Here is a 27,061-nt window from a genome sequence, read left to right on the forward strand (position 1 = left end):
AAATAATTGCACATGTGCGCTTCACTAGAACAATGTTAGTCGGAGGACAGTTCCTTGAATTAAACAACCCCTTCTACAGAGAAAAAATACCGAAGGCTCAATCTCATTTTCTTTAGAGGAGCTCCTAACATATGCCGCTTTCCAGCGATCATTGAAACGGTACTTAACGTGTATGACGACCCCAGAAAAGGAATACCAGCGAATAAATTAATTGTTGACACAAAACCAGTTTGGTCGGGTCCAGAGCTGTTATAGAGCGACTATTAAAGACACAGAAGGGGACCGAAATTTCGCTGGCGGAACAAACGTCTCACACGTGTTGTATTTATTGTTAAAGCGAAGCTTTCTCTGCCTCTTCCTTCGACTTTCCCACTGCTGCTGTCCGGCACACCACGTTGAAAGGTGGTTCAGAGCGTGTGTATACATGGGAGGAGCGCAGCAGAGAGAAAAGGCGACGTGAGAAACTAGTTTGGGCCTTTGCACCGCGGCGAGTGTGCACAACCCTTACAAAATTTTTATAGAAAGTCTATTGACAGTCTATAGACGTCTATAGACTGTCTATAGACTTTCCATAAAAAATTTTGTAAGGGAATGCCCTCTGGAGCTCCCTGGGCGTCGCCACGTTATCTTTTTAACAGCTGTAATAATCCGTGATCCTCGGCAAAAGCATTGCAGAAATTTCAGTGCTTTCCTTTCTACTAACGTGAAATTCGAGAGGGAAGCTAGATAGAATGGTATAAAGGAAGGGAAGATGAGGCAGAGAATGGGTAGAACCGACATAGTCGCAAAACGAGGGAAAACAGCCTTGTTACTCTTCGTTCGCAGTTCCCGTGCAAAGCAGGGGGTTGAGGGAAGGGTAACGTTTGAAGGCAAAGAAACGCTACTGCTATACGCCCAGTGATAGCCGCTGCTAGTCACCTATAGCGGGCGCTTTCAAAAGTACGCTTGGGAGCAGTAGCAGGCGACAACCCTCTGCAGCAAGGAGGGCTCAAGTTCGCGGATGCGATTTCTCCTCTGTTCGTATTCCAGACCGCTTCTTCTGCGGTGACAGCTGCAGGAAAGATGCTGAACGCTGTGTGAGCGGACATGAACACGATGTTACAGCTGCTTGGGAAAGCCTGGTCCAGATACGTGCAAGGTGCGTCCTGCAGACAAACGCAATAAACCACAGTTGCACGAAGTGGAGCTCATGTTGACTAGCCGCTCAGTTTTGTTAAGTAATGCGATGTCTCGATCGTTCTTTTTTAATTCTACCCTTACCACAACACTGCTTCTCTACCTCACTAATAGGCACACATCGTTAGTGCAGATTTTTATCTCAAATAAATCCGTACGGAGAGATGTCTGCCCTTGTCGTAGTGATCTCTATGCCGATGAATGCATGTGATATTGCCAAATAAGTGCCGTCGAAGCCACCTCAAGAAGTGTGATTGCGAATGTATTGATGGAAGTGCGTACACTAGTCAACGAAGTCACCCAACGCACGGGTTAACAAGAGGGCGAGTTAGCGTTGTACCGTCGACGCAATTCTGCTGCATGCGCCGATGAACTGCCGTTCCAGCTGCTGTTTCCGCAGTCCTAAATTCCCTTAAAGAGCTGCTTGGAAACGTACAAGGCTATGACCAACTTTTAGGTAGTTTTTTTTTCGAATGGTGCTAGAGAGAGATGCCACATGATATATTTAAAGGCAGAGCAGCCCCAGCCAGAATAGATGGGCGCTCGCGGCAAGGCTGGGTTTAAGCATAATAAGAAAGAATTCTGTTCAGTACAACATACACATGCAAACAGAGACTATGTTGTGAAACAAACATATCGCTCGGTGTGGTAAGTCTGCTCAGACAGCATCCAGGTGTAAAAACAACCCAAACGTGACGCGAATTTTTCAGCAAATCTGGAACACAAATAGCATATGCAGCAACTGTTAGCAATTCTCGCCCTCAACTACCTATTTTCGTCAAGACGTTTCCCAACAAACCACGATACCTAAGGTGTCCTCAGGCGAAAATAATAAAGCTGATAAAGAAGCACTTGCCTGTTATCATTACAAAAAGGCACAGCGTGATTAGGCTCTTTACAAACGGGCAAGTTGAAAATATAATCAGCATCACCAGCAGCAGCCTGGCTACGCCCACTGCAGGGCAAAGGCCTCTCCCATACTTCTCCAACTACCCCGGTCATGTGCTAATTTTTGCTATGTTGTCGCTGCAAACTTCATAGTCTCATCCGCCCACCTAATTTTCTGCCGCCCCCTGCTACGCTTCTCTTCTCTTGGAATCCAGTCCGTAACCTTTAATGACCATCGGTTATCTTCCCTCCTCATTAAAGGCCCTGCCCACGCCCATTTTTTTTATTTCCCCTAAGATGCCATTAACTCGTGTTTGTTCCCTCACTCAATCTGCTCTCTTCTTATCCCCCCTTAACGTAAGACCCACCATTCTTCATTCCATAGCTCGTTGCGTCGTCCTCAGTTTAAGTAGAACCCTTTTCGTAAGCCTCCAGGTTTGTGCTCCGTAGGCGAGTACTGGTAAGACACAGCTGTTATACACTCTTCTCTTGAGGGATAATGGCGACCTGCTGCTCATGATCTGAGAATGCCTGCCAAACGCACCCCAGCCCATTTAAATTATACCGACTATTTCAGTTTCATGATCCGGATCGGCGGTCACTACCTGCCCTAAGTAGATGTATTCCCTTACCACTTCCAGTGCCTCGCTGCCTATCGTAAACTGCAGTTATCTTCCGAGGCCGTTAAACATTACTTTAATTTTCTGCAGATTAATTTTCAGACACACCCTTCTACTTTGCCTGTCCCGGTCAGTGAGCATGCATTGCAATTGGTCCCCCGAGTTAATAAGCAAGGCAATGTCATCAGCGAATCGCAAGTTAATAAGGTATTCTCTATTAACTCTTATCCCCGATTCTTCCCAACTCAAGTCTCTGAATACCTCCTGTAAACACGCTGTGAATAGCATTCCTGTCTGACGCCCAACTTTATTGGGATTTTGTAGCTTTCTTTATGGAGGACTACGGTGGTAGTGGAGTCGTTATAGATATCTTTAAGTATTTTTACATACTCGTCGTCTACACCCTGATGCCATAATGCCTGCATCACTGCTGAGGTTTTGACGGAATCAAACGTTTTCTCGTAATCAATGAAAGCTATATATAATGGTTGGTTATATGCAGCCGATTTCTCTATGAGCTGATTGACAATGTGAATGTGGTGTAATATTGAGTAGCGTTTACGAAATTCTGCTTGGACCTTTGGTTGACCGAAACCTAAGGTGTTCCTGATTCTGTTCGCGATTACTTTAGTAAATACTCTGTAGGCAATGGACAGTAGGCTGATCGGTCTATAATTTTTGAAGTCTTTGGCGTCCCCTTTCTTATGGATTAGGATTAGGTTGGCGTTCTTCCGAGATTCCCGTAAGCTGGAGGTCATGAGGCGTTGCGTATACAGGGTGGGCAATTTTTCTAGAACACTCTTCCCACCATCCTTCAATAATCTGCTGTAACCTGATCCTCCCCAGCTGCCTTCCCCCTTTGCATAGCTTCCAAGGGTTTGTTTACTTCGTCCGGCCTCACTTGTGGGAGGTCAAAATCCTCTCGACTGTTCTTCCCTCTTCCATTATCTTCGTCGGTGCCACTGGTGCTGTATAAATCCGTATAGAACTCCTCAGCCACTTGAACTATCTCATCCATACTAGTAATGGTATAGCTGGCATTGTCTCTTAGCGCATACATCTGATTCTTGCCTATTTCTAGTTTCTTCTTCACTCCTTTTAGGCTTTCTCCGTTCCTGAGGGCATGGTCAATTCTATCCATTTTATACTTCCTTATGTTTGCGATCTTAGGCTTGTTGAATAATTTGGAAAGTTCTGCCAGTTCTATTCTAGCTGTAGGGTTAGAGGCTTTCATACATTGGCATTTACTAATCAGATCTTTCGTCTCCTGCGATAGCTTATCGTTATCATGTCTAACTTATGTACCACCGACTTCTATTCCACACTCCTTAATGATTCCCATAAAATTTAAGGCAATTGCTTCAACACTAAGGTCCTTTGCCTGAGTTAAAGCCGAATGCCTGTTCTGTAGCTTGATACGGAATTCCTCTATTTTCCTTCTTACCGCTAACTGATTGATCGGATTCTTATGTGCCAGTTTCTCCCGTTCCCTCCTAAAGTGTAGGCTAATTCGAGATCTTACCATCCTATGGTCACTGCAGCGCACCTTGCCGCGCACGTCCACATCTTGTATGATGCCAGGGTTAGCGCAGAGTGTGAAGTCTATTTCATTTCTAGTCTCGCCATTCGGGCTCTTCCCAAAGTGCTATATTTCCGGGTGAAAATATAGCACTTAAAAATAATTAAGAGTCCTGCATGGAGCAACTAGCAGACAGCTCAACATGCGCGAAGCCATGCATAAAATAGATACAAGAACATGGAGTGCCTGACAGCGGGTGCGAGGAGTTGTCGGGCCACATTAAGCCAACAATTTCAATTTTGGGCGCTTCAGTAGCTTTATCACACAACACATGCACTCGTGCATTCATGCTGCCTAGCTAGTGCCACACGGTAAACAAGCGGCAAGCGGTAGAAGCGTCAAGCGGCATTCAGAACTTTAAATGCCTTTAAACAACATGCTGAACTTCGTCGCTTGTGATCAACATGGTCAAGTGCAAAAACCACCTAAGGGTGGATGTCTGATTTTCCCTTCATTAATTACTTCTCTCCACCTTGCGGGTTTCCGCAGAACTATTACGTCAAGCTCTTGCCTTTGCTTCAAGTTGTTGACGTATTCGACTTCGCCCTACCATCTGCTAGCCGCCTGGTTAGCTCAGATGGTAGACCGGCTGCCCCGGAAAGGCGGTGGTCCTGGGTTCAAGACCAGGACGAATGTTTATTCAACTGCGAAGCTTTTCTTTCGAGGAACCCGTATGGGTTTGCTTTGTAGCAATTGCTACGAGGGGGTGGATGTCTGATTTTCCCTTTATTAATTACTTCTCCCCACCTACCGGGTTTCCGCTGAACTATTACGTCAAAAACCACCGACACGACGAAAGAAAACAGGAGAACAAAAAATTTCCCGCCGAACGGCGGCGATCCATTGCTATCGTTGCTCCGGCTGAGGAGGCTTTGCGGGAAATGATTAAAACGGCATAGCCGGCTCGTTCCTGCCAGTATTTGAGCACTCCACCGTGCCACAATTCTTTTTAGACGTTCCTTGAAGCTTTGGCCGCCACACACATGCAAAGGATGTTGCTTATTTTGCTCTGAAAACGTGAATCAAACAGAGAAGCGCGATCACCGACGCGGAAAACTAACGGCGCTTGGCTGCTTCCTTTCCCGTGCGTACTTCGACAGATCGCCCCCAGTGAGCGCGTGAGTGGCGCACCTGTGGCGCCTTTAACTGCCCTGCTGTAAGAATCCTTTCTCTGAAAAGTGCACCAAGAGCTTATTGAGCGCAATATTGGCTCAAATAATTTCTTCATTTAAGAATTAGAATTAATCAAAATACACTATTTGCACTCGCAAACACAGGCTGAGTGCAAGAGCAACTGACGATAGTATTTGTTTAGCTTTTTGCATCGGGTTCTGTAACATATCGCCATCATTTTAATGTATGTTTACTTAAGTACCCTGTTCCAGCACAGAAATACGGGCCAATTCTCAGCGTCATCAACGTACGCAAGACTGACGCACCTTCCACGCATGCGCACTGTATTTCTTGTCACGCGGTTAGTACATTTGCGCCCGTGCATTTCGTTTCCTCCTAGCTCCAGAATCAGTGCCTCATTCCTACTCCGAAGCATTTGAGTGGCAGCGAGGAGCGCCAGCGTATATAAACCAGATAAAGGTGCGGCAATGAATTATATGCAATATATATAGATATATATGTCGCGCACGACGGCTGGGTCATCTTTGTGCTCGTCTAACAAAACTCCCAACCCGCAGATGGCTTCGATCACTGCATGAAATAAGGCGGGAGATGGTCAGCTTGTTTGTTTTCATTAAACAAAGCCTGTTCGGGAGCGTCCAGTTGGACTTCATTTGCAGGTGGCCTCAGATTGGCCCCAACGTCTTACAGCTGCTTAAGACACAATTCACACGGCGTCGTCTGGCTGTTCTTTTGGAGCGTCTCTCGAGTGCTTGAACTTTTCCAAGACACATGACAGCAGCCATAGGAAAGAGACAAACAGTTGGAAGCTTCCCAGCAGCTGGAACAAGCCATCGTACTTTCCGTGCGAGTCTCGATAATAACCTGCGTGAGGGAAAGAAGAAAAAGGCAACTCTGTCAAACAGTGGCGGAAAATCGCAATTCAAGGACAAAAACTTAACTTCTAAGTATTATGATTGTGAACGCCAAGTCTTTTCACCTTTCACACCCAGTTATAGAGAGTCCACGCAGTGTAGCAGAATTTCGTCTTTGGCTCTATTAGTTGCAGAGAAAGATAGGCTTACGCGGCAATGGGGCTCTCCCGCTTCTTTCCGAGCGACTCCGGTGTCATTCAACATGGCCATCCGGCAAACGTGAGCTACGCTCTGCGTAAACATTGATAGGAACCCTTTTTTCACTTCGAGCACGGCTTAACCTCGCCGAATAAGCTATTATTGATGTCCAAATTGATGCCTTGCCGGAAACTTCGCCTAACGTTCATAACTCGCCGTATGCATGAAGGCACAGTCGCACTATCGCTACTGTCGTTCACAGACCCAGACGAGAAACCCCTCTACGCAGACATCGGTTTACTAATCAGTAAGCAGCTGCATCTCACAATCTTACAAAAAGAAGATTCAGGTACAGAAAGAAAGGCCATGCTGTCTTCGTATATCTTGCAGGCTGCATGATATTTATTTTATAGAGGCAGTAATGACAGGTTATTGTTTAATGAGTTTATGAAGTAATACACTTAATTACGAACCCATTAGCAGCTTTGTCTCTGTCTTATCAGTTACGGCGTATTCGTCGTGATACGTCTGAACTGTTTATTAGCTGTGGACGTGCAAGAGCCATACGCACTTGGAAATGAGTTATCATTCGCTAGGGAATGCGACCAGCCGACTTCAGTGCATGCTGTTTACTTGCTTTTGTTTAATGTATTATCTGCTGTTTACAAGAATAAGGAGTTTTTCTGCTTTCGACATCGTTGCACGCGCTTTACAGGAGGTAGAGAAAGAAGCAAGGAAAGACAGGGACGTTTATACTCAAGCGGTTTCTTTGAGTACTGTGATAAACAAAAATTCAGGGCACTGAAGTGAATGTAATACGCAATTACCGTTTAAAGCGAGGGTGCAGTAAGGATACAATGCTCGCAATATATTCAAAGCTTTTTTTTGCTTTCCGTGCTGAAATAGAAACGATACAACAGAAACAAGAGATAAAACTTTTTAAATTATCCTTATCGTTCATTAACACCACGAAAAAAATTTACGATGCTGTTTATTTTTAGTGACAGCGTTAGATATGGTAACGTAGGAAATTCATTGCTCTACATAGTTTGCACGTTCGCCTTGTGAGCTTGGCAAGCAATCGCGTCTCGCAGGGGAAGTAACGCAAACTTGAAATGAGATTTCACTTGGAAAAAATCCGCATGAAATCTGACACGAACTGTAAACGAATATTCGCGTATATAGCGCGAGGTTAAGACGTCGGGCAATATATGCTATCATGCCATCGACACAGTATTTGACCGTAGTTGCGTATTCGTTAAATTGTTCTGTCCGTAAAAGCACCCCAAGCTACAACTGTGGCGCTTTCGTCTCTCGCGAGTAGCTTGTAGTCAACAAAGAAGAAAATTGGGACGACGTCCGAAGGCTATTTGTCCCCCCGCGAGAGACGCCTCGTAGTAGTTACAACTAGCAGTAAGCGTAAATGAGCGAAAGAACGCACGCAAAAGAACTTAGTGTCAGCCCCTGTAGCCAAGGTGAAAAAAAAGGAGCATCGGCTGATTAGCAACGTAGCGTGTCAGCCAAGGCTTAGAAATCGCAGAACCGAATACTTTCACGTGCCGTGTTCGCGTGTCGCGGTGCTGATGGTAATGCTCGACTCCACTCAATTAGTTGCACTGTTCGGGACTCGTTGAGCGACAGATCCCAAAGCAAACCACGGAATAGCTCTCGGCGCAATTTCGACGGAAAGTCGCATCGATCCGTGCGACCAACCGGATGGTCGCAGACGGTCATTTCCATCGCATGCGACCGAAATCGCACTTCGGGTGCAATGAAAATCGCATCACATGAAATAGGCTTTACGCAGCGTGCATTTGTGGTTCCAGAATAATGGTCCGGTCAGCCAGTCAGCGCGGGAGCAACCCACGAGACATGAGTTGAAAGAATGGCCTTGCCGGCCTCGTAGCAGAGCACATTTTTGATTGAAGCGCTCTTCCCCTACATGGCCGCCCTCCTCTTGCAGGGAGTCGCATACTTGAATGCCTAAAATTCCTTCGCACGTTAATCAATACTATTCGCCTTTCCTTTATTTATTTATTTATTTTACTTACATACCTACAGCGCCCAATGTTGGGCATTAGAGTAGGGAAGGAATATACAAATGATGCAAATACAGATGATTGATGTTACAAAAGGATACATCTAATACACAATAAAACAAAATATTGACATTGAAAACACAGTACTTAACACAACATTACACCTAAGGTTATTATGAAATACAATATAAATACAATTTAGTACATAATACAACGCAATGATATTCTTTATAATTATAATAAAGTAATGGAAAAAAAAGAACAGCGAGTAAGGCAAAAAGCCGCGGACAGAAACGGTTATTCTCCTATTCTGACCAAATCGAAACACATTTTAGAACTAACGATATAAATGTTTCGAGAAAGTTTCGAACACAGATGGCGTTGCTGTAACAATTTCGAGCGGCAGTTTATTCCAATCATGTACAGTTTTTGGAAAGAAGGAATGCTTATATAGGTTGATACGGCATTTGTACTCTTGTACCTTGAGCGGATGATCTGTTCTAGGTGATATGTAGCTTGGGTTCTTTATGTATGTGTCCCTGCAGAAACCAGTCTTGCCTGTGTAAATATTGAAGAAAAGTTTAAGTCGCAAATATTTCCGTCGGTTCTCGAGGAGTGGCCATCCCAAGTTAACACGTATTTGTGATGAGCTCTGAGTGAAATCATAGTTGGCAGTAACGAACCGGGCGGCGCGTTTTTGTATTCGTGCCAGTTGGTTAATGGCTGTGTTTGTCTCTGGGTCCCAGGCAGAGCTGACGTACTCTAACATCGGACGAACGTTTGTTATATAAAGCGTTTCCTTTACCTTATGGGGGGCTCTCCAGAAATTACGTTTTAGAAAATTTAACATACGACTAGCCTTAGACGCCACGCTCTCTATATGGCCATTCCAAGATAGATTATTTTTAAAGACAACGCCTAAGTACTTGTAACTACTAACCAAAAAGTCAAATAGATAACTATTTTGCTTTTTCAAAACCCTCATTTACGAGGAGTCACCATGCTCTACATATCTCCGCCTTTCTTGCCCGCAGTGGTTCCATTAAATAGTTTTCTTTTTTCATCAACAATTCAAATGGGCTGTCCAACGGGCCCGCGACGCGGCGGAGAGACTCGGCCTCTCTGTCCCGACGTGGGAGCGGCCCGCTGCGCGCTAGTGCGCGCCCTAAAGGACCCTAATAAAGTTTTTCATCCATCCATCTATCCATCAACAATTCAAGTCTGGAATTTATTACCGGGCAATATCCGTTCACTACCACTGAAACGATTCGTGCAAGCTTGTTTGTAAATGTTTCTATGTTCTTCATCCCACTCCTGCAATAGCCTGATTAAGGCTGCAGTCATCTTCATCATCATCATCATAATCATAAGCCTTTTTTATGTCCACTGCAGGACGAAGGCCTCTCCCTGCGATCTCCAATTACCCCTGCCCTGCGCCAACCGATTCCAACTAGCGCCCACGAATTTCTTAATTGCATCGCTCAACCTAGTCTTCTGCCGTCCTCGACTGCGCTTCCCTTCTCTTCGTACTCATTCTGTAACCCTAATGGTGCAACTATTATCTAACCAGCGCACAACATGACCTGCCCAGCTCCACTTCTTTCTCTTGATGTCAATTAGAGTATAATCTATACTGCTTTGCCCTGTGGTCCAAGCCGCTCTCTTTCTGTCTCTTAACGTTATGCCTAGCAATATTCGTTCCATCGCTCTTTGCGCGGCCCTTAAAGGGACACTAAAGACAAATACTATGTGAAGCTAAAGTGAAAGATTAGTGCTCGGGAATCTGTAAGGCGTCAATATTAACGCGAACAGAGCCTTTATAATACAGAAATTAACGCAAATGCAGGACATGATTAGAGACTTCCCCGGGACATTCAAGCACTTGCCCGATGACGAAAGCACTCCTTAGTTAAATTCTGTCACTAGTGCTCAGCTACTCATTGCAAGGAACGTCCTATTATTGTATTATAAGATGAAATAAAATGCTACTTGTCCAGTTCTATTTCATTTTTAGAAAAAAAGTCATTGAAATTGCCGTTGACAATGACGCGCGTGGTCGAAAAGTTTTGTTTCCGTTGGAATCTGCGATACCCAGCTTTCGCATTTCAGCACTTTCCTGATCGCGTAGTGCTGCGGTAGTTTTGCTGCGTTTGCTGCAAGTAGCAGAGAATTCAACGTTCATGTGATGTCGCGGGATGCCCGAAAGGTCCACGCCACTTAGCAGCTGCAGCGGCGAATCCACCGCTCTGGATGGATGGATGCATGGATGGATGGATGGATGGATGGATGGATGGATGGATGGATGGATGGATGGATGGATGGATGGGTGGGTGGGTGGGTGGGTGGGTGGGTGGATAGATGGATGGATAGATGGATGAATGGATGCATGGATGGATGGATGGATGGATGGATGGATGGATGGATGGATGGATGGATGGATGGATGGATGGATGGATGGATGGATGGATGGATGGATGGATGGATGGATGTTATGAGCGTCCCCTTTGGAACGGGGCGGTGGGTTGTGCCATTAACCTCTTGCCATTACACTGCCTGATGTGCTACAAAGGTTCAAAAAATAAAAAAATAAGAAAGAACACGACGAACTCCCACAACCAAATTTTCTGATCCCTTATTGCGAACTGCGTTTTTGTACGTCTCCGTTTTTTGTCGTTTCCCTACTTTTCTTCCACCAATCCTCCAATCGCTGAACTCAAGGGCTTCAAGGAGGCCAGTGGCGCCTAAATCGACCGCCGGGTAGAGGTCTTCACATTCTAATAAATCATGTTCCATAGTTTCTCTCGCTTTACCGCAGCAAGCACATGCTTTTTCTTCCGTCTTGTATCTCGCTTTATAGGTGCGTGTTCTACGGCATCCCGATCTCGCTTCAAAAAGTAATGAGCTTCCCTTTGAGTTATCATGAATTGTTTCTTTCCTGATTTCGTTTTTTCCTCTTAAGTGGTTACTTATGGCAGGTTTCTCTTCCATTGCCGCCACCCATGAGATTATTTCAGCCTCTCTGAGTTTCTACTTGACGTTCTTTGTTGCTGTGTTGACTGCCCTACAGGCCACATACTTGCTGGTAAGCTTCCTAGTTCTTTTCCTCCACTGTGAATCAATGTTTTTCCTGTACAAATACCTCAACACTCTCCCAGACCATTTACTTTCTTCCACATTCCTCAGTCGTTCTTCATACTCAATTTTACTGCGAGCTTCCCTCATTTCAAAACTAGTCCAGCCCACATCACCCTGCACAGCTTCATTTGTAATCTTCCCGTGAGCGCCGAATGCGAGGCGACCCAGTGACCTTTCATTCCCATCGAGTCCTGATTGTAGCCCTGATTTAAAGCAAACAACCACATTTCCAGAAGTAAGTCCTGGAAATATTAAACCTTCCCACATACCTCGGAGGACCTCGTACCTATTGTATCCCCATAGCACTCTGTGCTTCAATATAGCTGCATTTCTCTTCCCCTTCACTGTTATTATTTTTTCCTGTGTTTCCATATATCTATTGCCTTCGTTATTCCATATACCAAGGTATTTAAAATGTTACGGGGTTAAAAACAGCCAGGCGTATATTTACAGGATATTTACCATAATTGTAGCAGCTGACAACATGGTACACAGCGCGTGAAGGCCAGAGCGTCGTCTTCTTCCGATCAGGATTAAAACATCTTCTTCGTCAACGTGTCACATGACCCCCGGCTGCTGAAGCACCGGCTCGGTGCTGGTTAGGAGGTGGGCGAATGATTCAACTTAAGGCGCGCGACGTGGACCACGTCGGAGCGTTGCTGAGCCACGGTTGGCTCAAGAGGGGCGATTTCGTACGTGACGTCATTTACCTGACGCAAGACACGGTAAGGCCTAGAGTGGCGTGAAATTAGCAGCTCCGAGAGGCCAGCGCGTCGCGACGGCGACCAAAGGAGAACCAGGGCGCCCGGTGTGTGCCAGACGTCACGATGGCGGGCGTCACACGAGGGCCGGTGATTGTCCTGCGACTCCACAAGTTGACGTCGGGCAATATGGCGTGCTTCTTGTGCTTTGAGTATGGCTTCACGGGCGCACTCGGATGGGGACTTCCAACTAGCAGGCAGAACGGTGTCGAAAGGTAGCGTAGCGTCGCGGCCAAACAAGAGGAAGAATGGAGAGAAGCCTGCGTTATCATGGCAAGAGGCTTTTATGAGCGAAAGTAAGGAACGGCAGCGCAACGTCCCAGTCGCGATGGCCAGCGGAGACACACATGGACAGAATGTCAGTAAAGGTGCGGTTAAGGCGCTCGCTTAGATCGTTCGTTTGTGGATGGTAAGCAGTAGCAAGTTTGTGTTTAGTCGCGCACGAGTGTGGAATGCCATTGACCACTTTAGAAAGAAAGTAACGGCCTCGGTCGGTGAGGAGCTGTCGAGGGGCGCCGCGGTGAAAGATGACGTTCTCTAGGAGGAAGTCGGCGACATCGGTTGCACAGCTTGTCGGAAGAGCCCGTGTGTTTGCGTATCGGGTGGCGTAGTCTGTTGCTACAGCAATCCACTTGTTGCGAGAATCAGATGTAGGAAAAGGGCCTAAAAGATCAACACCTACACGGCAAAATGGTTCTGATGGTACATCAAGTGGTTGAAGGTGACCAGCAGGGAGCGTGGTTGGCTTTTTGCGTCGTTGACAAAGGTCGCACGTAGCGACATAACGGCAGACGTCACGGTATAGACCAGGCCTGGTACCTGAGGTATTTCGTGGCCCTGTATCGCCACTGTCTGTTCGTTGTTTTCATTGAATAACAATACACCTGATTTTCTAACACTAAGTTTCAAACCTAAATTGTTGCATTTCTGTCCACAGTTATTAGCCAGACGTTTAAAATCACTTTACTTGTTAGCTAGCAACACAATGACGTCTGCATAAAATAAACCTGGAAGCTACTGCTCTACAACTGTACCCGCCTGTTTGTATGAGAGATTAAACACGGTATTACTGCCTTCTAGCGCCGTCTCCATCCTCACCATGTACATCATAAACAGCAGTGGGGATAAAGGGCACCCCTGCCTCAGTCCCTTGTTGATGTGAACTTTCTCCTCGCTCCTCATCACTTCCCATGCGACGCATACGGTATTTTCTAAGGGAATCTCTCTCAAAAGCTGCAGGCAATCTTCACCTAAGCCTTCCCCTTCCAGAATATCCCACAAGATGTTGCGATATACGTTGTCATAGGCTCCTCTAATGTCTAAAAAGGCCACATATAACGGTCGGCTTTCTACTTTTGATATTTTATTACACTTAATAAGAACAAATAAGTTATCATCTAAACGCTTACCTATTCTGAAGCCATTCTGAAGTTCTCCCTAAATGCTGTTATTATCTGCCCATGCTTGAAGCTTTAATTAGGTTGCCTGCATTGCTAGCCTGTATATTACTTATGCAATGGTCAACGGTCTAAACGAGTGAATTCTATTTTTCTCCCCCTTATCTTTATAAGTTAAATTCATTCTACCTTGTCGCGAACTGTCGGGTATTCGTATATCTTTTAAAGTTTTTTGCACTGCTTTCATCAGAGCTTCCTTAGTTATTGGTCCTAGTTCAATAATCAGCCTAACGGGAACCTCGTCTAGCCCTGTGGATGTGCTCTTAGGAATTTTATCTTCGGCTTTCTTCCAGTTGAAATTTGTCAGCACCAGCTCCTTTTCCACCTGGGTCTCTTTCATGCTTTTTTTTCTTCAAATACAACCTCGTCGTTGCCTTGGAAAGATTCGGCTGTTATTTTTCGGATGTAGTTTATTGCCGCTTCTCCTTCCAGTTTGTTTTCATCTTCCTCTAGGATATGTTGTCGTATTGATGTTGACTTCCTGCCTAATAACTTTATGTAGTTCCAAAATATTCTAGGTGCGGCTCTCTTTTTCTCACGTATTTCTGAGAACCAACGTTCATTTTCACCTTTTAACTTTATTTGCTTGTACCAGTATTTGAACCATAGACGTTTCCTTCCGGTATATTTCCCATTTACTGGTTACTTCGTCCTGCGGCAACTCTGCCTTCTTCGCCTGCCTGTGCTCTCGGGATGCTTTCTGTCTTGACTCGGTACCGCCATCTGTCGGGTGCCGCTTTACTCACCGACGGCAGGCAGTAAAGGGTGGTGATGGCGTATGCAACGTCACCACTCCGCGGGAGATTGGAACATTGAAAAATGGATTCGGACCCTTCAATGCAATTTTCTCATAAACTAAGTCTCTTCTTGGCATGAAACAAGCGTTGCGAGGTTTCTGTGATGGTATTTAAACAGTCCACGTCAACTTAGTATTAGCCTTTAGCGTCTCTTTAACTTGTTCTCACGCCTCTTTGTCAGTCTCCAAGTCAGTGCCCCATATGTCAGCACTCGTAAAATGCACTGATTGTACAACTTCCTTTTCAATGAGAATGGTAAGCTTCCAGCCAGGAGTTGAACATGTCTGCTGTATGCGATCCAACCCATTTTTATTCTTCTGTGAATATCCTTCTCATGATCAAGGTACCCTGTGATTAATTGACCTTGGTAAACGTACTCCTTCACAGACTCTAAAGGCTGACTGGCGATCCTGAACTCTTGTTCCTTTGCCCGCCTCATCATCATCATCAGCCTGGTTACGCCCACTGCAGGGCAAAGGCCTCTCCCATACTTCTCCATCTACAACGGTCATGTACTAATTGTGGCCATGTCGTCCCTGCAAACTTCTTAATCTCATCCGCCCACCTAACTTTATGCCGCCCCCAGCTACGCTTCTCTTCCCTTGGAATACAGTCCGTAACCCTTAATGACCATCGGTTATCTTCCCTCCTCATTACATGTCCTGCCCATGCCCATTTCTTTTTCTTGATTTTAACTGAGATGTCATGAACTCCCGTTTGTTCCCTTACCCAATCTGTTCTTTTCTTATCCCTCAACGTTACACCCAACATTCTTCTTTCCATAGCTCGTTGCGTCGTCCTCAATTTAAGTAGAACCCTTTTCGTAACCCTCCAGGTTTCTACCCCGTACGTGAGTACTGGTAAGATACAGGTGTTATACACTTTTCTCTTGAGGGATAATGGCAACCTGCTGTTCATGATCTGAGAATGCCTGCCAAACGCACCCCAGCCCATTCTTATTCTTCTGATTATTTCAGTCTCATGATCCGGATCCGCCGTCACTACCTGCCCTAAGTAAATGTATTCCCTTACCACTTCCAGTGCCTCATTACCTATCGTAAACTGCTGTACTCTTCCGAGACTGTTAAACATTACTTTAGTTTTCTGCAGATTAATTTTTAGACCCACCCTTCTGCTTTGCCTGTCCAGGTCAGTGAGCATGCATTGCAATTGGTCCCCTGAGTTACTAAGCAAGGCAATATCGTCAGCAAATCGCAAGTTACTAAGGCATTCTCCATTAACTCTTATCCCCAACTCTTCGCAATCCAGGTCTCTGAATACCTCCTGTAAACACGCTGTGAATACCATTGGAGAGATCGTATCTCCCTGCCTGACGCCTTTCTTTATTGGGATTTTGTTGCTTTATTTATGGAGGTCTACGGTGGCTGTGGAGCCGCTATAGATATTTTTCAGTATTGTTACATACGGCTCATCTACACCCTGATTCCGTAATGCCTCCATGACTGCTGAGCTTTCGACTGAATCAAACGCTTTCTCGTAAGCAATGAACGCTCTATATAAGGGTTGGTTATATTCCGAACATTTATATATCACCTGATTGATAGTGTGAATATGGTCTATTGCTGAGCAGCCTTTACGGAATCCGGCCTGGTCCTTTGGTTGACAGAAGTCCAAGGTGTTCCTGGTTCTATTTGCTATTACCCGGCTATTCATCATTATCTTTGTCTTGTGCATATTAATCTTCAACCCCACGGTTACACTCTCTCTGTTAAGGTTCTCAATTATTTGTTGTAACTCGTCTGCATTGTTGCTGAATAGAACAATGACATCGGCAAACCGAAGGGGACTGAGATATTCGCCGTCGATCCTTACTCCGAAACCTTCCCAGTTTGATAGCTTTAATACTTCTCCCAAGCACGCAGTGAATAGCATCAGAAAGATTGTGTCTCCCTTTCTGACCCCGTTCTTTATAGATATCTTTTTGCTTTTCTTGTGTAGAATTAAGGTAGCTGTAAGACCTCTGTAAATATTTTCCAAGGTATTTATGCAAGCGTTCTGTACTCCTTGATTACGTAATGCCCATATGACTACTGGTATCTCTACTGAATCACATGGCTTTTCGCTATCTATGGAAAACACAGCGAAGCCGGGAGATGGAAATTCAAGACTATGAGCAAAACGAGAACAAAGTGAAAGCAGGAGCCAACGTTTCGACAAGTGGACTTGTCTTCTTCAAGGCGACATCTGCTTTCCTCGCTACAGAGTATATAGGTAAGGTTCTTCTAAAGGCCGTAAGGTGGGTGGGCGCAGGAACGAGTGAAGGTATGTTAACGGCGAGGGTGTGGAATTGAGAATTGAGTTGTGCATAAGGCCGTGTTGACACATGGCCGTCCGTCAATCACGTGTCAACGGCCGTGTGTCAGCCGGTGTGTCACCGGCGTGCCCAGCAGTCCTCTATTACCTGTTTCGCTGATGGTCGTGGGCTATCGTGTCTCTGAAAGAGATACTAGAAGGAGCGGGAGAAACCGGTGCTCGTGAAAAAAATAGAAAAGAGAATACTCAAATGGTATAAATAAATAAATAAATAAAAAGGAAAAAGAAAGACGGGCAGAAGAATAAAAAAGAAGAAACAAAGAGAAAATAAACTAAAGAAAATAAGAAACCAAACTAAGTGTTGTTGCCTATCATTTGAAATTTAGCATAGCGAATAGTGCTAAAGCTCCCTTTGAAACGTTTATGCCTGTTGGTTGCAATGCCTTGAACTTATGGATGAGGTATGATTCTCTGTATTTTATTTCTCATTCAGAACGGAAATTTGACTGTAAGATGTAGAGTTTAAGTTCATCAATGTTACGACCTGGTTGGTTGAAATGTTCGTCAAGGGCTTTGAAAAGCTGTTTCGTTGTGTCCTCGCTGACAGTCATTGATTGTCCCATTTCAACGATATATTGTTTCTTACTGGAAGAACATTCAAGCATATAAATTGCATCCGAACTTGTACAAGTGAAGCTAGATTTGGATTCGCGTGGATAACTATTTGCGGTGCTTTTAATTTTAATGTCACTTTGAAGGTTTCGTGCAGGTTTTGGACCTGGGCCGACAACATGCTTTTGTTACGGGGGATGCTCTTGGCTGACTTTTGCGTGCACTGATATGTTTTTAATGTCCCTGTTGCGGCGATAGGTAACTTTTGGTACATCTGGCAACGCCTTCCTCAGACGCTCGTTACTTGATAATATTGGGTGGTATTTTCGTAGGATGTAGTTTACGTTTGGGAGGGCGTTAGAACATCTTATTATAAAGGCTGGCGGTCTGTCAGATACTGGTGTAGGCTGTTCCTTAGCTAACTTTGCTAATTTTACAGGATAACGTGATCGTCGGTAGAAGCCATTTTTCTGTAGAAGAAAGCAATAATCAGCGAATAGTGTTATTTTTGAGGAAATTAAATTTGGCCCATCATTATAGTAAATTAAGAAAAATAAAGACCCTAGCACTCAGCCTTGAGGGACTCCTGAAGTTACACTAGTCAAGGAAGAAGCACAGTTATGAATAAATGTAAATTGCTGACGAAATTATACCATTTATAATGCAGTATAAATTAGCAGACTCTAGCGCTAGGGAACTTAAGACATGGGATCGTTCCCCACCTGCGGATAGTTGTTTTTTCATCAACTTTCATTTCCATTAAATTATCGTTTCTTTAGTTCATTTATTAAGCACAAGTATTTGCCCCCATGCTGTCCTTGGTGTCTTTTTTTCTTGGCTTCTCATGATACGATTAATAAATACTGGACCCCTTGGTTAACCCCTTTCTTCTCGTTTATTACATAATGAGAGTCTCGAATCCGGCAACAGTGATGCCTTCAGGTAGCATGTGCGGGTTTATGGACCAGTTGCCTTCACCCAGCGAGATCACGTACTCTTAACACCTGCGGCAGAAAGGATGTTCCACATCCACCTTTAAGGTTTGTGAGTGGTGGCACTGGCTAACACTCCCAAGGTTAGTTTTAGTAGTAACACATAAATAGCCAAGAATGTTGTATGGGCAAATGGCTCCGCGGTAATTGGTGAGAGCATTGTACGCATAATGCGAAGACGTGGGATCGTTCCCCACCTCTGGCAAATTGTTTTTCATCCACTTTCATTGCCATTTATTTCACATTTCTTTAATTCAATTAGTAATTGTGTTTGTTTGTTGGCTTCTCATGATACGATTAATAAATAATTACAGGGTCTATTAAAACCTCCCTCAAGAGGGGATCGGCGAAAGCCTTTTCTTCCTCCTCTTATCATTCGCCGTCATTACAACCCGTCGTTGGACGTAATGGACATTAAAAGTCATTAGTCATCATTATTAGTCATTACTAACCATTATTAATGTCTACCAGTCTCTATTATAACTTCAGAAGAGTATAGGCTTGGGCTGGTTGGTAATACGTAGTTACACTTGAAGCATAGCGCGGGCAGGACGATCGACAAAGACTAGACAGGACATGCTTGTCTTGTCTAGTCTTTGTCGATCGTCCTTCCCGCGCTATGCTTCTAGTGTATCTATTATAACGTTATCATTCACCAACTGTCACTATCAATCATTTTTCACGCTTTCATCTGCCTTTAACCTTTCTTCATATGGCGTGATGACGCTTCGGCGGACACTCCGGCGGTCGGATTTGCTAACATAAACTTCACCATGAGCCTAGAAAGGCGTTCGTCTTCAAGTCGGGACCCTCGTTTAACTCCCTTTCTTCTCGTTCTTACATAACGAGGGTCTCGAGTCCGGCAATATTGATGCCTTCAAGTAGCATGTGCGGGTTTATTAACCAGTTGCCTTCATCCAGAGAGATCACGTACTCGTGACGCCTGCGGCAGAAAGGATGTTCCACATCCGCCGCCAGGTTTGTGATTGGTGGCGCTGGCTAATGCTCCCAAGGTTAGTTCTAGTAGGAACACATAAGTACCCAAGAAATTGAATGGGGAAATGGCGCCGCGGTAGCTCAATTGGTTAGTGCATCGCTCGCGTAATGCGGAGAAGTGGGATCGTTCCCCACCTGCTGCACGTTATTTCTTCATTGACTTTCATTGCCATTAATTTATCATTTCTTTAATTCAATTAGTAGGTACAAGTAATTTCCCCTATGCTGTCGTTGGTATCTTTGTTTGTTGGCTTCTCATAATACCATTAAGAAAAATCGGGCCCCTCAGTTAACCCCCTTTTTGTTCGTCTATGTACAGAAAGTATACGTGGGACTTGTCTGTGCAGCGAGATAGGATACTTATTTATAGAGTCTCAATAAATCGGTTTGCGTAGGTTTGTCCAAATGGTGTACCCATACTTGTATTATGTATTCCTAGGTAGCAATCGTCTTCAAATTCGAAGTATTTCTATGTTAGAACAAATTGAAGAAGATATGAATAGACTTCGGGAGAGTGTTGTGCATTGCCTTTGAATAGAGTTTCGCTTATAGACAATAAAACAACAGGAACTGGAACATCGGTGTATACGGCCATGACGTCTAGAATTGCGAGAATTATGTTTCGCCCGAGTGCACCTTTAGTATTACTATCTTCCACATCTCACCGCACATGGGGGCTATCTCGTAGGAATGACGGTAGTGCTTTGGATAAACGACCAAGGACGGTATAACGAAATGTGGAGTGGCTCTCTGTCGGGATGTTGTCATTTGGTACTATCGTACTATCGATCGTTGTGTTAGATTTTGTAACTTTTCGGATGGATGTAGGTGGATCTTTCACTTTTGTTTGGGTTTTCAACTGCATTTCAATAGCTCCGCTCCTTGAGGCATAAACATAAAGCTGTTTACCACTGGACGGAGCGTCCAGTGGTAATCTACTAGGTTATTTCTCAATAATCAGATGTAAATATATGCATGCGTGCATGTATCTTTATTTAATAGTAGACTAAACCTAATAGTAAAATTGAAAGCGTGTGAATAAAGTGGTCAGGTTTATAACAATATTTCTCTCATCGACTGACCTAGTGAAATAAAATTCAGGCACTTGATGTACAAAAAGAAGAGAATGTAAGAAATAAATCCTGTCTTCGGGCTTGAGAAATCTTCACTTGGTTCTTCCTCTCAACTGTTTCCACGAACAATCATTGCACTGGATACCACAAAAGCCAGGCATCAACTCAATAATATGTTAGAAGCAAGGTATAAATTTTTTATGTCTTCTCTAGTAATATAACGGACCAGAGAGTGGACTCACAACTTATAAAAATCCGCATTCGAGCATTTTCTTTCTTGCGGCATTTAATATTATGACGATCATTGCATTTATGCATTTACTTAGTATTTATTTTACCAGTGTGTTTCTCCTGGATGGACTTTTGATGTGCAATGTGTGCCTAAAAATAATAAAAATTCCAGCGGAACTTTGTTGTCCCAACGTGGACGAATGCGAAAGCACTGCGACCACCGCGCCATGCCTATGCTTTTTAAGTTGGTGAGTAACTACTCTCAATGAAAAATCGCGGGCAAAACGGAAGCAACTCGTCAGTTAGTCGCAAAGGGGGCGCTTTTGTCCCTCAAGGGGAAAGTAAACTTGCCGCAATAGAGATTAGTAGGAGGCGATTGGAAGATTGGTGGAGGAAAAGTAGGGAAATGACAAACAGTGGAGGCGTACAAAAACAATGTTTACAATGTGGGCTAGAGTGGGCAAGAGATCAACGTAGGCAGCATGGTTCACGCTTGGCCCGTTTGCGCTTCGCAGGTTTTCCTGTCATCCGTCTTTATGCTGTGCCTGCCTCCTGCTCAGACGGTAATCACCGTTTCTACAACTCTGGAACGCCTGGATTACATCGTAGAATGCCACGCTTTTCCGGGTGTTATCTCGGATGTTTGCCCAGCACCGCAGCTTGCTGTCTGCAGGGAATACTCATCGACACTGGCATCAGTTCCTGAGACTGCCTATACCTACTGGCGGCAAGTTCGTCACTTCAGTGGGCAAGAGAGCAACGTAGGCAGCATGGTTCACGCTTGGCCCGTTTGCGCTTCGCAGGAGTGTAAGCCATATTCTTTATATGCTAAAAAAAGCGACAACCCGTACTTGCTGTTGCTCCCTTGCCCACAAGTGTTTTATGAAATTGCCTGCGACTGTTTTTCGCTAATGTCTCTACTAGTACGCTCCGGTGATGTGGAAACAAATCCCGAGTCTCACACTCGTTCGACATCATTGCTTTCCTTGGAAGACTTGCCCGATGATCCCGCAGAACAAATGCGGGTTCTTTTTCATTTACTGAAGGATCTGCATACTCGTTCTGTGCAATCATCAAAAAGTCAGGCCGAACTGTCCGCTGACATAAAAGCCATAAAAAGCAGACAAAAAAGTATCGAGACGAAGATTGGCAACATTCACGATAGATTGGATAAACTCGAAGCAAAAAATAAATCGTTCGACAATATGGTTGAAGAACTTAACGGATTACGCCAGACAGTGGAAGGCGCTACCGCCAGGCATGACCCTTTGGAAGCTCGTGTAGACGATTTAGAAGATAGGTCGCGTCGCGACAACTTAATTTTTCGAGGTATACCTGACTCTCCTGAATCGTGGGACCAGTCTGAAGCACGTGTCAAATCTGCCCTTCTTTGTGTTGCGGATAATTGGCCCGATAATGCTATCGATCGTGCGCATCGTATCGGACCTTTCGCCACCAATAAGTGCCGCCCCATTGTTGTGAAGTTTTCAAACTATAAAGTTAAACAAAAAGTTCTGAGTGCAAGTAAAAAGCTAAAAGAAAATAACATCACCATGAGCGAAGATTTTTCACCCGCAACGCGTCGTAGACGCTCGAAACTTGCTGATTTTGCCAAAAGTCAATCGGAAACGGAGCCCTATCAGCTTAGGTACAAAACCCATGTCATGAATAAAAAGCATTACGTGTACACTGCAGAAACAGACAGCGTCGCTGAACGTAAGCGATTTGCTTCATCTGATAACCGCCGTACAAATGCCAACGCAACTAAGGGTGCACCTAGCTAGAGGTGCGCGAGGGGCTGTGGGCAAGATCAGCTACACACATCTGTACTCTTTACTAACATTCGAAGTCTGTCTAATAAGCATGACCGTTTAAACTCTGCTATTGATACTTGCAATGCACGCATTCTCGTATTAACAGAAACCTGGCTTCGGCCAGAGGTAATGGATCATGAACTTTTTTCATCAGTTAATAAATTTTCTGTATACCGCTGTGATCGAGGGTCGCGGACAGGCGGTGGTGTATTGCTCGCCATCTCAAACGAACTCCCATCGTACCGCATCCACATTCCAAGTGAGTTGGAAACCGTTTGGGTTGTCGCTGAATTTCCTAAGTAAAAAATAATTATTGGTGTCTGTCACCGCCCCCCTTCTCACAATTCCATTTTCGTTAACGAACTACACGATGTGATTAATTCTGTGGTGCGTCGATTCCCGAGGTCACCGCTTTTCTTAAGGGGGGATTTTAACATCCCTAATGTATCGTGGGACTGTGAGCTACCTGCACTAAATCCGCCTTCTTCACTCGCAAGAGATTTTTTAGATATGTGCGCTGTATTTTCTTTAACACAGTTGATAACGAAACCAACTAGAATAGCTGAATCAACAGCAAACATTCTTGATCTCGTACTAGCAACACACCCTGAATACATTTCTAACGTCACTCACCTGCCCGGTATAAGTGACCACTCTATTCTATCATTTCGCGTTAACCTTTCACGTCCAAAATGCAAAAACGGAAAGAAAGTTATAAAAGATTATAAAAATGCGAATTTCGAACTAATCAATCAGGAACTTTGCACTTTTCTTGATGGTTTTCTCGATGGTTTTGAAGAGCGAACGGTACAATCAAACTGGGATTTATTTTTATTTAAGGTTCAAGAATTAACAAATAAATACATACCTACTCGTACAATAATTGTAAACGCTGATGCACCATGGTACAACCGCCACATAAAACGTTTGTCGAATAAGAAAAAACGCACATACCGCTCACCAATACGGTCCCCAGATGACGACCGCTGGGCAGCCTACGAACAAGCTTCCGCCGTGTACATAGCAGCCATAAAGAATGCTAAAGATACTTTTCTGAATAACACGTTACCGTCAATGCTCACATCCGATCCCAAAAAGTTCTGGCGCGTGTTTCATCCTAAAAGTGATAGCGCAATCAGTCTTGTTGATTCTGCAGGGAATGCTATACCTGATGCGCAATGTGCCCGTGTGTTAAATGAAGTCTTTGTCAGCAACTTCTCTACAACAACACAAACAATGCTTCCTCATGTTAAGCCTTTAGGATTTATAGTAATGTCTCCCATTACAATTGACTACAGTGGCATGGTCAAAGCTATAAAAAAATTAAAAGCATCCTCCTCACCTGGGTACTATTCCGTTAATCCTAGGTTTCTTATAAATACAGTCTGTTACTCATCAATTATATTAACAAAAATCTTTCAACAGTCTCTAGAGAACAGTTCCCTCCCCACTGACTGGAAGATCTGGAGGGTGGTTCCGCTTCACAAGTCTGGCAATAAACGCTCGCCTCTAAATTATCGCCCCATTTCGCTAACTAGCATTCCATGTAAAATTTTCGAGCATATTCTATTTTCAGATCTTGTTTCTTTTCTTGAATCAAATTCATTTTTTTCGCCTTCACAACATGGCTTCCGCAAGACATTCTCGTGTGATACTCAACTTGTATGTTTCACTCACCGTCTTCATGCCATCCTCGATCGTTCTTCTTTAGCTGACTGTATATTTTTAGATTTTTCAAAAGCATTCGATAACGTATGCCATAATCTTCTTTTATATAAGTTGCAGTTGCTAAATTTGGATTCCAAACTGCTTGCATGGCTCGAATGTTTTTTACTAAATCGTTCCCAGTTTGTCTCTGTTAATAACACTGACTCTCCTCCGAGTCCTGTTTCCTCAGGAGTACCACAAGGATCGGTGCTTGGCCCTCTCCTATTTCTAATCTACATTAACGACTTGCCTTCCTGCGTTTCTTCCCATATCAACTTGTTTGCAGATGACTGTGTAATATTTCGAGAAATAACTAGTCCTAACGATACTACTATTCTACAGTCTGATCTTGATTCTGTGTCCGCTTGGTGTAAGACTTGGTGCATAGAATTAAACACTAAAAAATGCAAAGTCATGCGTATAACTAGATCTACTAATGCAGATGTTTCCTGTCATCTTGATAATTTCCTATAGAAGTAATATCGTCATATAGATATCTTGGCGTCACTATATCCTCAAAACTAACCTGGAATGATCACATTAAATCCATAATCGCCAGCGCCAACAAAACACTTGCATATCTTCGCCGGAATTTCTCACGCGCTCCTCAGGCTCTGAAACTTTACTTTATAAAACACTGATTCGTTCGAAGGTGGAATACGCCACCTCTGTTTGGGACCCTTTCCATGACAATCTAATCTACTCACTCGAAATGGTTCAAAATAACTCTGCACGTTTTATTATGTCTAATTATGCTCGAACCGCAAGTGTGACTAATATGAAATCGAGCCTTGAACTACCATCACTAGCATCTCGCCGTAAGTTTTATCGCTTGTGTCTTTCTCACCGCATATTTCACCATCATTCACTACACGATGATTTCATCTTTCCTCCCCAGTACGTATCATCACGCATTGACCACCGACATAAAGTAGCCGTTCCTTTTTGCAGGACTTCTACTTTTCAGTATTCATTTTTTCCCTGGACTTGTGAAGAGTGGAACCATCTTCCTACCAGTACTGCAGAAATTACCGACCATCAACGTTTCAAAAATGCTCTAACAGTAACTAAGTAGTTCTTTCCCTAATGTTATTTCTCGTTTTTTCCTCTTGTTTGCTTGTGCTTACCTGTATCATCTACTCATATTACATTGTTTTGTAGTTTGGTGATTTGTATTGATTTGCTTGTTAATTAGAGTATTTGTATTGGTACATTATATAACTCCATGTATAAGTATCTTTTCACAGAAATGTTTTTTTTTTTTGCCACTCCCCTCTGTAATGCTTCGGCCCTGGGGGTACAATAAATGAAATGAAATAGGGGTTCAGAAACTTCGGTTATGAGAATGCATCGTGTTTTTTTCCCTTTTTTAACGTAGATAGGACATTAGAGAATAAAATAACAAGAGCTTGGTGGCCCAACCCACCGCCCCGATCCAAAGCGGACGCTGATTCCATCCATCCATCCATCGCACTAACTGCAAAAATATGCGTTCTCTGTGCAAATTTCAGAGAGTAAGTGTTTAGTCCCTTAATTATTTACCCTTAATTAACATGAGAGGTCGTGAGTTCGACTCCCACCAAAGGTCGTGGGTTCGAGTGCCTAAATTAACTGTGCCTTAATTAATTTCGTTTTAATTACCATCGGCTTAGTGAACACCAGATGTGTGAGTTCGACTCCCGATAAAGGTCGTGAGTTCGAGTGCCAACGGTGATTTAATTGACTTCACTTTCATTACCAGCGCCTTGATGAAAACCAATGGTCGTGGATTCGACACGCAACATTTCTGGAAACTGACGCCAGATTCCAACTCTACCTTGAATGGGTGTATGTGCAACATTTTTTATTTGAGAATAAAGTGCTTATGTGTGCGCTATGTATGTAAATTAATGCAGTTTGCACGAGATGTGGAACAAAACCCAGGCCCTCCGACTTCCGAGCAAGAACAACAAATGTTTAATGCTGTCATAGCAATTCCTACGGCGGTGCTACAAAAGGAAACAAAAATTCTTGGGGAGCTTCGTTCCGTCGCGACACGGAAAGAGGCACTCGAGCAAAAGCTTTCGCAAATGGAGGTAGAAATCATCGTCTTTGAGGTGCTTCTGTTAAAATATAAAGTGAAGCAATTAGCTGCGCAAACCAGAAGCTTGCCATCACGTATTCGAAGCAGCATGACTATAACATAGTATGGAAAACAGATCTCGAAGAAATAGTATTATCTTTTTTAGCTTCGGAGACGCATCCAGTGAAACTTGGGAAGATTCGAAGCCTAAGATGCTTGCCTTTTGTGAGGGAAAATTAGAACTATTCCTGCTGATGTGGTTGAGAGGGCTCAGAGGCTCGGTCGTTACATGACAACAAAAAGGAGGCCTGCCATAGTGAGGTTTCTTTCATTAAAAGACAGACAACGCGTTCTCTCAGTTGCGTCGAAGCTGAAGGGAAGAAATTTTGCAATTAGTGAGGGCCTATGGTAGCAAAGTTCGACAAGAGGCAATAATTAACTCAGCGAAAAACAAAGAAGGGGGACTTCAGGCTGCAGTATAACAAACTCAAAACTGGCAAGGAAGCTTTTATTTATTATGCTGAAACTCACAACGTGAACAAAATTAATCCGTAGCAACTAAAAAAAGCTCATCTTAGCTGCTAGACTATCCGCCGGTACGGATGACATTCTGTGTATTGTTGTAAATTGTCGCAGGTTAAAAAAATAAAATTATTGAATTT

At 43.9% G+C, this 27,061-nt stretch overlaps 1 protein-coding gene across 3 annotated transcripts in view; it reads right to left on the reverse strand.

The window, feature by feature from the left end:
• Positions 1-5,989: 5,989 nt before the first annotated feature.
• LOC142575088 (monocarboxylate transporter 9-like) overlaps positions 5,990-27,061 on the reverse strand; it is a 218,223-nt gene continuing 197,151 nt past the window's right edge. For all 3 annotated transcript variants that reach the window (XM_075684071.1, XM_075684070.1, XM_075684073.1), the window contains one exon: positions 5,990-6,261. In XM_075684071.1, the coding sequence (XP_075540186.1) occupies positions 6,104-6,261 (158 nt within the window). In that variant the 3' untranslated portion in view covers positions 5,990-6,103. The remainder of the gene's footprint in view (positions 6,262-27,061) is intronic.

The sequence above is a fragment of the Dermacentor variabilis genome, chromosome 3 (assembly GCF_050947875.1).
Source record: "Dermacentor variabilis isolate Ectoservices chromosome 3, ASM5094787v1, whole genome shotgun sequence".
NCBI classification, from domain to species: domain Eukaryota; kingdom Metazoa; phylum Arthropoda; class Arachnida; order Ixodida; family Ixodidae; genus Dermacentor; species Dermacentor variabilis.